Source organism: Octodon degus, unplaced genomic scaffold (assembly GCF_000260255.1).
Source record: "Octodon degus isolate 3935 unplaced genomic scaffold, OctDeg1.0 scaffold00240, whole genome shotgun sequence".
In the NCBI taxonomy this organism is placed as follows: domain Eukaryota; kingdom Metazoa; phylum Chordata; class Mammalia; order Rodentia; family Octodontidae; genus Octodon; species Octodon degus.
In genome coordinates, this window is record NW_004524816.1 from 2,282,779 (window position 1) to 2,293,624 (window position 10,846).

A 10,846-nucleotide genomic window follows, 5' to 3' on the forward strand; every position below is an offset into this window, starting at 1 on the left:
ATCTTTGACTTACAATTTATTTAAAAGTCATTGTATGATATTTTCTCCTAGTATTAGAAACTTTAAAAAGTATATTTCCATTTTCTGTTGACTTAAAAAAAACACAGAGGTTTGTACCTACGTTGTTTGCTTATTATTTCTTGCCTATATCTTGTAATATGAGAAACTACTTTGGCAGTAACAATACACAATGTACTAACCATTGTTACATTCCTAAAATCTTGTTTTGAGATTCTGTACCATTGTTTTTATTTTTTTTCTTTAAAATAAAAATAACTGATGTCAAAATAAAAAATAAATAAATAAATTGAGACCTCCACATGTTATAAGCAGATCCCACAGCAGACAATGGTGGACCCCACTCTGGCTCCACAGCAGTACAATGTGGGTGAACTGATTAGGCACCAGAAGTAAAATCCGACCCCGTGGTAATGATTCAAATTCATTTCCATCACTTTCCTCTCAACTTTTCCAATATATAAAGCCTACCACACCAGTTGGGGCAAAGCTATAGGAAACTGCTTGTTTTCAAATGTTATTTTTCTATAAAAAGATTTCTTTGGAATAAAATTTAAATAATGTAACTGATGGTATAACATTGCATTTAGACTTTCTCCTTTATTATTTTACCTGTGAATCAATCATGTAAGCAACAGTTCCTTAATGACTGAATTCCACTTATTTCAAATTTGGACATGCATTCACAAGTAAAATGGCTTATATAGTTTCTAGAGATTGCAGTTAAATTTAAATGATTAATAAATAAAAATCCAATATGAAATAAGTTAACCTTCAAAGTTCAAGTGTGATTATAATTCTCTTGACATGAGACTTCACCTTGGACACCCAGTAACAAGAAACTGCCTTAAGAAAACCTCTGCTGGCAAGGCCTTGCGGGTCCAGACAAGGCCCCAAGAACCACTGTGGTTTCAGTCCCACTATTTCCGGGACCCGAGGCAAGTTGCATAACGAAGCCAAACTCTGGATAATACTTCTGTACATGCACATAACACTGTGTCATTACAGTGCTGACAAATTCAAATAAAACAGGCTCCAAATGCTTCATACCTAAAAGACCCATCGAAAATACGCTGTTTTTTCCTTCGTCCTTTACCCCATCTTTACAAAGCAGCATGAGCAGAATCTAAAGGAGCGCAGATAGACAGGCTGTGCCTGTGCGTGACCAGAATCTACACAGAGACAGGCACGACCTAAGTACACACCAAGTATCTATTAAGTGAATAGAGGCAGGAAAATTTGATATAAATGGTATTTACCTTTAGAACAATCTAACTCAAAAGAAAATAAATTTTTTATCAAATCTTTTTCTCCAAATGGACATATAAAAAGTTACTTTTTTAATTTTAATTTTTATTTTTTTTCATAATTTTATTGATAAACAGCAATGAGACAGTTTCAAATCAAATCGGTAGGACAGTTTCAATAACCAACACACTGCATATATTCTTCTTAGTGGTTAATTGCTGTACAAGATGCGGACCTGAGATCCTATTTACAAACACCATTAGAACAAATCATTCTATTCATTAAGAGAATGTAACTATATAGCTATCCTAACCACTTTGAAAACACAGATACAAAGTGGACATTCATCTGTATACCCCTTTTTTTTCTAAGTTCCGTTATTTGAATATTATAGGTGTGTAAACTCAGCAAAATATTCTAAAAGAGTCCAGTAGCCCATAATAGCATTGGGTCTTCTGTTTAACTGGCAATGTCAGAAATTATTGACCTGAGTCCCCCACAGCTCAACATAACAGCACGGCTTTACTTTCTGTATTTCGTCTTCATACTTTTCTACTGGATGGTTAAGACCAAGATAAAGCAGGACCTAAAAGTTATGTTTTTCATGCTGAAATTTGATAAAACAAAACAGAGAGAGAAATATATCTTTTTGCCACAGGAAAATTAGAAGACAGACACATTATAGGGCCACAGAATAATGAAGAAACAGTTGTCAGTAGCTATCATACCAGATGGGTCAAAGCTACTTAGAAATCTTAAAACATATTCAAACACTAATAAGTATATAATTTTAACCTAATTTATAGTGCTTATCATGCTAATTGGTCAAGAGTAAAAAGTATTAAAAAATATTATTAATGAGCAGATGAGAAAAAGATTTATGGAGGAAAACTATGTATATGGTAAGAATAAAGAACGCAAAAAAATCAGCTGACAAATTTCACTTAAGAGCATACTTGCTCCTAAGTAATCAAAGATGGGACATTGAAGGACAAAGATTTGCCATCTCCTGAGTGAGCCCAGCCTTCCTAGATCTATCCCTCTCCAAAATTGGAAGAATGGGGACAAGCGGCAGCCAGATGTCCACCTAAGGAGCTCATCTGCTGGGCTTCTGTGAATTAACATGCTGGCACAATCTCCGAAGATTTGGGATTAAAATAACCAAAGTATTCTTCTGTTCATTCTAAACAACAAAAAAGACCAACACCCACCAACACTACATGGCTCTTACCTTGCGTCAAATTTTGTTCTAAAACCAAACCACCAAAATCTCATAAAATCTTACAATAAATTTCATAGTGTAGTCCTCTTTTGCTGGTGAAGAGACTGAGGCACTGAGAGGTTAAATCACTTCCTAAGGTCACACAGCCAAATGAGAGCACCACTATCTTCTCTCAGAAAAATTTACTCTACAGATTAAATGTAAGCTTTGGTTAATATGTGCTAACTCTTAATCATGACACAGTACTATCTCTTATCTATTAATCCATCTACTCATCCATCTATCTATCCATCCATTCATCCATCCACACACACATCCATCCATCCATCCACCCATCCACCCATCCATCATCCATCCATCCACACATCCATCCAGCCAGCCAGCCAGCCAGCCACACATCCACCCACCCACCCATCCATGCATCCATGTATCCACCCACCCGTGCATCCACCTACCCATCCAACCATCCAACCAACCATCCATCCATCCATCCATCCATCCATCCATCCATCCATCCATCCATCCACACACCCATCCATCCATCCAGCCAGCCACACATCCACCCACCCACCCACCCATGCATCCATGTATCCACCCACCCGTGCATCCACCTACCCATCCAACCATCCAACCATCCAACCAACCATCCATCCATCCATCCATCCACCCATCCATCATCCATCCATCCACATATCCATCCATCCATCCACCCATCCATCATCCATCCATCCACACATCTATCCATCCATCCACCCATCCATCATCCATCCATCCACACATCCATCTATCCATCCACCCATCCACCCATCCATCATCCATCCATCCACACATCCAGCCATCCAGCCAGTCACCCACTCATGCATCTACCTACCCATCCAACCATGCATCCATGCATCCATGCATGCATGCATGCATCCATCCATCCATCCATTCATCCATCCATCCATCCACACATCCATCCATGCATCCATCCATGCATCTACCCACCCACCCACCTGTCCATGCATCCATGCATCCATGCATCCATGCATCCATCCATCCATCCATCCATCCATCCATCCATCCATCCATCCACACATCCATCCATCCATGCATCCACCCACCCACCCACCTGTCCATGCATCCATGCATCCACCCACCCATGCATCCACCTAACCATCCAACCATCCAACCAACCATCCACCCATCCATCCATCCATCCACACATCCATCACCCATCCATCCACACATCTATCCATCCATCCACCCATCCATCATCCATCCATCCACACATCCATCCATCCATCCATCCATCCACCTACCCATGCATCCACCCACCCATCCAACCATCCATCCCTCCCTCCCTCTCTCTCCCCCAACAAGCACCATTTTGGTCACAGCAAAGAATTTGATACCACCTATGGCTTAAAGCAACTTTGCGGAGAGCCAGACAGGTAAACAATTTTAATGTCAAATATCAAGTGTGCTCACAGGGAGACCAGGCTCTCAAAAGACTTAAAGCCAATTGACTAAGCTGAGCAGGAAACAGAGCAGGTTCCCTTTACTGTATAAGGGCAAACACAGTTTGTGAACTGCGAAAGTCCAGCTGCTGCAGGTACAAAACCTGCCCTGCTTGGCACCTTATGTCATTGGCACTTATGAAGGGGAAGGTGTGAGAAAGGCCCGTCATATGTCAGGGAATGCCATGCTTCTACAGAAAAAAATGCCATATCCTTCATGCCTTCTTCAGTCTGCTTCTCAAACGTAAGAGGTTGGGGTGCTTCAGGACAACAAACTCAGTGGTTCAATGCAGATTCTAAATTCATGATCCAAGTTTAAGCCTAGGCTCATCACTTACTAGCTGTAGGACTTCAGGTTAATTATTTCAGATCTTGCTCTTACTAGGGAAAATTTAGATTCAAAATATAGGGAAAAGAAAGAAAGAAAAAGAAACTAATGATCCTGGGACTCTCACACCCTGCTGGTGTCCTAGAGAGGCCCAGCACCCTGTGGTGTGCTCACTGCACCAATGTGCCTTGGAGGATTCAAACCGCTGCTGCTGCAGTTTTATTTATATCTTCAGAAATATTTATTTTCAGAAACAGGGAGGGAAAAGCATTCAAATATATTAGAGAGGGTAGCAAAAACACTACAATCCTAGTTTACTTAGAGACATGCTACCTATTAAAGATTCAGATTCTGAGTGACAGACTATCACTGATGAGGTTTTATGAAACAAACCTACTTCTACATACTGTGTAGCTAGGAAATCAGCAACACTGATTGATTCTGTCTATACTTGGTTAAGAATGCAAGCTAGAAGACCCCCCACTGTGGAATCCCATCTCTACCAACAACTGCTTCTGGGACAACCAACTTAAAAGAGTCATGACTCAGTCTCTTCATCTGTGAAATGGGAATAAAAACAGCCTATGAGCAAGGTTATTGTAAAGGTTAAATGAGCTTCCATCTACAAACTAATGGAAAGCTCTATTCCGTGTATAAGAAATGGTCAGTAAGTGTCCGAGGGGGAAGACTCAAATTCAGGAAATGCAATTCTTCATCTTTGCCTTCGAGCCAGCAACTTGGCAGCCTCCCTAGAATCTGGTCTCTCCTTCTCACCTCCTACCTACCATCCCTTGCCAAGTTCTACTGCGTCTTCCCTTAAATATCTTTTGTGTGCTACACCCCCTCTGCACTGGCTGAGTCTCCCCCATTTGGACTCGCAGCGTCTTCTGGCTGGGTCACCATCCGAGCCTCCGGATGGCCCTCCCAGCTGCCGTCTGCAGCTCTGATGGGCCAGGATGGTTCCAGGCCACAAAGCAAGCCACAGCGTGTGCACCTCCCGGCGCCAGCAGGGTCCTCCTGCCCCTCCGACCTGGCTAATTCCCAGACCCTGAGAGAAGGCACTCAAAGGTCCCCTGCTTGCTCCTGATGATAGCGCCTGCTGTACACTTAGGCCCATTTCACTGTATGCATCCAAAATACTGTTTCCCACGCATCCCATGGGTTTGCCTAGTCCCACCCCTTTAGCAGAGCAGTCCCATCCTCTTCATCCATCTCCAACTTCTCCTCAAGGCTCAGCCTTCCTGGCTGGTGCAGGATGGCTAGGGGTGCTCTAGTGTCTCTCCCTGCCCCTGCTGGGAGCTGCAGTGCTGTTGTCACTATTCTTTGATTAGCTCTGTCTCCAATATTTGATGTAATGCCTGATTCAAAAAATTCACTCAGGGGACTGGGAAGATAGCTTAGTTGTCTAACCATCTGCCTGTCGAAAGCAAGGATCAAGGTTTCAGCCTTGGTACCATACGCACCATACTGGCCACTGAAACTGGGTGTGGGGACACACACCTGTAGTCCTAACGCTGGGGAGACTGAAACAGGAGGTTCACTCCAAGTCTGAGCTGCATAGTGAGACCCTGTACCAAATACATAAATAAATAAATGATTTAATTTTTTTAAAAAATGTATTTGGTACAAGGTCACACTACACAGCTCAGACTCATAGTGATCCTTCTGTTTTCAGCCTTCCCAGTGCTGGGATTACAGGCGTGTGCGCGCTACCGTGCTCGGACTCGGTTAGTAGCTCAGTATGCCCCAGGGTGGGGCTGGTGCAGCAAGTGGTGCCCGGCATCCAACCGCGGTCCCTGCACTTGCCTAAGCAGGCACTTAGTCCGCTGAGCTATCTCACTGGCCCTTAAATTTTTTTTTTTTTTAAAAGAAAGTCACTCAGTAAATGTTTGCTGATGAACACAGGAATGAAGCAATGACTATTCCTGCTCCGCCACTGATTATGAATTTGACATCAATATTCTTTATAAAGTTTTTTATGTATTTAGTGCAGGGTCTACAGGGTCTCACTACATAGATCAGACTCATACTGATCCTCCTGTTTTTAGCCTCCCAAGTGCTGGGATTACAGACACGTGCCACTATGCCCAATCTCAATCACTGTCTCAGCACACCCCAGGGACGGGGCCAGCGCGGCATCCCAGGGATCGAACCCCGACCTCTGTGCTCTGCGTAAGAAGGCGCTTTAGTCCACTGAGCTATCTAGCCCGCCCACAAATATTCTTAATCATGGAACTGATTAATCACTTTGTTCTAGTGTCTAGCGTTGTGCATACATGTCCATGTGTACATCTGTGCACACACACATATACACAAGAGAGAACCCCATAGTGCTTCCTTTTATTTTATTTTTTGGTGGAACTGGGGATTGAACTCAGGCCTTCGCACTTGCCAGGCAAGTGTTTATTCTACTGAGTCATCTCCCTGGCCCAGTGCTTCCTTTTAGAAGAAATTTCCTAGGGTAAGGTTATTTTTTGACAAGAAACAGTAAATACATACGAACATATATATTCACATGCTCTAATCACATTTCTTAGACACGTTAGGGTCAATTCTTCTGATGTTCTTCATTATTGAAATAGATTTTACAAGGTCACAAGAGAGAGGAACAAACGCGCTGGTAACATGGCGCCAGAAGCTACTGGTGACTAGAGACACATCAGGGCCCGCAGCCTGTACCCAGGAAGGACAGGTTTGTTTTTTTATCCCGTATTTTAGGGAAGGGTCTACAGTGTTCAGGGTCTCTCTTCTGGATCGGACTCATCATAGGAAGGACAGTGTTGACTGCAGACTTCCCTGTGCCTTTTTGGTGGGATGGGGGTGCCTACGGACACCTGCAGGCCAGGGATCCTGCCGGGCTGGGGTACAGAAGGGGCTTCCCTGCACACTGCGCAGAACAGGGACGAGGGGCAGCCCAGGGTGAGCCCCCCAAAAGGCCCTCTGAGCACGCTGCCCACCAGGAGAGGACTGGAAAGAGGGGAAAAAACAGGTGAAAGCAGGGGGCAAGGATAACAGATTTGTGCCCGCGCCATCATGTGGGTTTTCAACTAGGTGTGCTTCCTTTTAACAAGTGCAATTTTTTTTTCTTAATGCTATTTAGGTTGTGTTAAGAATAAAATACATCTTTATTAAAATTCAACTAATTATAAATTCCTAGAAGTTTCCCTATACTTTTGACTGGTAATTACATACTCATGCTAACATATTCAAAATAAACCCAATGTGTAACTCACGACGATCAAAAATAGACGAAGCTGGTGCAGTGGTGCACAGCGCAATCCCAGCACATGGATGCTGAGACACGATCACAAGTTCAAGACTTGCCTGGGCACTTAGTGAGACCCTATTTTTAAAAAAGATACGAAGGGCTCAGTACCATCAAAGGAAAAAATCCAATGATGTATGAATCCAGTGCTAAGCTGACATATCTACTACAATCTGCTTATAATTTCTAGAATAGCCCATAGATACAATCAAGACAGGTTCATCTTGGTTTGTTCAAGCCTGAATAGCAAGATTGCCAAGGACCCAATTACTTTATAAGCAGATACTTTAATTGAATAATAGGTAATATTAGCTTAGATATTTCCTACACTTTTCTATTTTGTGATTTTTATGAGAATATTCACTACTACTTCTATGTAAGTAAGAGGCTCCAGGGGATATTTTTACCTCTGAACAAGAGTAACTATCCCATAATCACCCCAAAATAATATTTAAGTGTTTCTTCTATTGTGGTGGGGTCCACAATATAGAATACAGTAGCCCACAAATGTTAATTATGATCTTGAAATAAAAAAGAAGCTCAAAGTCAAAGCAACTTATGTGATCAAGAATAAAGGGCGTTTGAGCCCCTCCATAGATGGGAACGAGTGACAAAGCTGGACTTCGTGCACCGAGTACAGCCCATGGTGCTGCGATTGTGGCGCTGTTGTCCTCCGTGGGGTACCGGGCCACGATAGGGAATATGCCAGTGTGACGGAGCCAGAGAGTGAAGCTTCCACCCAGGAGCCGCTTTTGGACTTCTCTGAGAGCACCCAGAGAACACCGCGTCTAAGTGTGCCTGCACATCTACAATAGCAATATTGATATTTCTCCATGTTCCCTTCTGGTTGCTAAGAGATTTACGTCGGACAGACTCTGTTGTGCTCACCACAAAGCAGTTGCGTCCACAGAGCATTTGCTTCAGCTCGGTGAGTCCCAAAGCCTCCCTTACCTCACCCCTTCCCCATTTGGCTTCCAAGTCACACAGGGGCCCAGACAGGGAGGCGGCAGCAGGGCAGCATCACTGCACGGGAGCCTGCTGAGGCTGGCACCCTGCATACAGCGCCAACCTGAAGGAGGACCCCGTCTGTCCACACAGATGTACGTCCCTTTCCACATGTGTCTCAAAAGTCCATTTATCACCATGTATGGGCTGGGGCAGAGGAACAGAAGTGCAGACAGGGAGCAATCAACAGTGACCTTCCCACAGACCGGCCCAGTAAGATTAGAGCAGAATCCAGCAAAATATGGGAGCTTCATGAGGCCACACTGGGCACAGCTCTCTGAGGTATGCCTGCACCGAAGTCTTCACTCTACTGGCACTTTGATGAAAACACGCTCAAGAAGTTTATTTACAAGAATATAAAAGTGGGAGCGAGCTATATTTAACATCATGCAGCAAACACAACTGGAACCTGCTAAATTGGGTCTTATAAAACCTATTCTGCTGCAAAAGGCAGAGAGCTGCCTTTAGCTCCGCACTCAGAAGAAAATGGCAAAGGTACCCAAAATACTCGCGGTCACTCTGAAGTGAGGAGTGTGCAGCAGAGGGGATCTGCGTGTCATTTAGAAGGCACATGCTTTGGTGCTCAGAAAAATGAAAACCGTCTTCCCCTGGGGGATTCTCACAAAGACACATAAAAATGCTTTACGATTTGGCTTCCACGTCCAGATCACAGGCTTCGTCCATGTTTATTCACTGCCACGCGGAGAAAGTGCTTGGCCTTGCTCTGCACCCATTCTCCAGGAGCCCCACCTGAGGGCCAACCCACCACATGCCAAGAACTCTCCGGCTAGAATCAGCCACCCCGACCTGGAGGCCCCCAGCCCCTGCCCCCATGCCGTGGGCTATGGGGGGTCATCCAAGTCCTCTCTCTGAGCTCAAGCAGCCAGTGCTGGAAGGTGGCAGGTCACAGCCACGTCACGGAGTGCCTGCATTTCAGGCAGCCTCTCACCCAGCTAGCACAAACAAGCCTGCTGTGATCTTAGCTGTACCCAACAACATAAAGTTATTTCTAGCAGCTCCTTCCATTGCCCATCCTACCTAAAAAGAGGCCCCAAAGAGGGGAAGGACAACAGAGCAGGAAATGACTTTTCTGTCACATCTTTAAGGTCATGGATCTGCCTGAGAAACATGCACATGTGACACAGTTCCAGCATGACAGCTCCTTTTCCACGAGCCAGCCCTCTATGAAGTACAAAGGCTGGTCCTCTGGCCTCTCCCCCAACCCAAGTCACCGCAGCACATTTAACCTTGACCAGGCTGGCAAGAAACTACTTTTAACTCCCTGGCAACACCTTCCCATGTCCCCGAGACATGTCCGAGGCACTGGGAAGTGAGGCAAACCTTCCGCAGAGCCCCGCAGAGCCCCCCAGGAGGAAGCCGACCTGGCCAAGCCAGCCAGTGGCCATGCTCTAGCCCTGGGCTTCATCCCCAGACCCCATTTCCACCCCAATTTACACTCTACACAGCATGCAGAAAGAGCCCTTCACGCTTCTTCCAGATGCCAGGAGGAGATTAAAACAAAAAGAATCCAGGCAAGATCAATGCTCTGGCACACATAGCTACCTTTTTCTTCCGATCCCGGGACCGTTTGCGGTGTTTCCTTTTCTTCTCGGTCTCTTCTTCAGCATTGATTTCTAAATCCCGGTTTTTCTTTAACTGTGAGGCTGCATGAGCCATAATGCATTGAAAAGGATCCTGTCAGGCGCTCAGGGCTTCCTTTCAAAGGTGATCTCCTCGGGCACCTTTAATCAGGCGTACAACGGCATTCCGCTCCACAGAGAGAAGCCTTGGACTGGAAGCAGGAAGGCATTCAGAAGGCAAAGATGCTGGAGAAGCGGAAGCTTTTAGAAAGCAGAACGGTGGAGTCCAGGCTTCATCCTGCACCTTCCTTTACCTGAGCCGCAGCTCGAGAGTGCAGCCATTGTAATGCATGAACCGGAGTGCAGGGAGCTGGGACAGAGGAGGCTGTGTTATGCTGTGTCCCCTGCCACCAGCTGGGAGTGTCTAAGTGATTCCTCCGAAGGGGGATGCTGCACAGGATGCTGCTCCGAAGGGAAGAGAGAGAGAGGCACTACGCGTGCAGCAGCAAAACCCAGCACTAATTCTGAAAAACTATTTTAGCATCCTTCAAAAACAGAGAGAAAGGGCTGCGATTTATGCACCACCACTAGATCTGCACAGAGCACAATTTAACCCATCGTAGAATGGAGCGGTTCCCACTTCAGTTCAACTGCTGATGGAGACAAAATATATAAAATAAG

At 44.9% G+C, this 10,846-nt stretch overlaps 1 protein-coding gene across 1 annotated transcript in view; it reads right to left on the reverse strand.

Moving 5' to 3' along the window:
* Ank3 (ankyrin 3) overlaps positions 1 to 10,407 on the reverse strand; it is a 368,541-nt gene extending 358,134 nt beyond the window's left edge. The window contains exon 1 of the mRNA XM_023706118.1: positions 10,149 to 10,407. Coding sequence (XP_023561886.1) covers positions 10,149 to 10,262 — 114 coding nt within the window. The 5' untranslated portion in view covers positions 10,263 to 10,407. The remainder of the gene's footprint in view (positions 1 to 10,148) is intronic.
* Between the last annotated feature and the right edge of the window lie 439 nt (positions 10,408 to 10,846).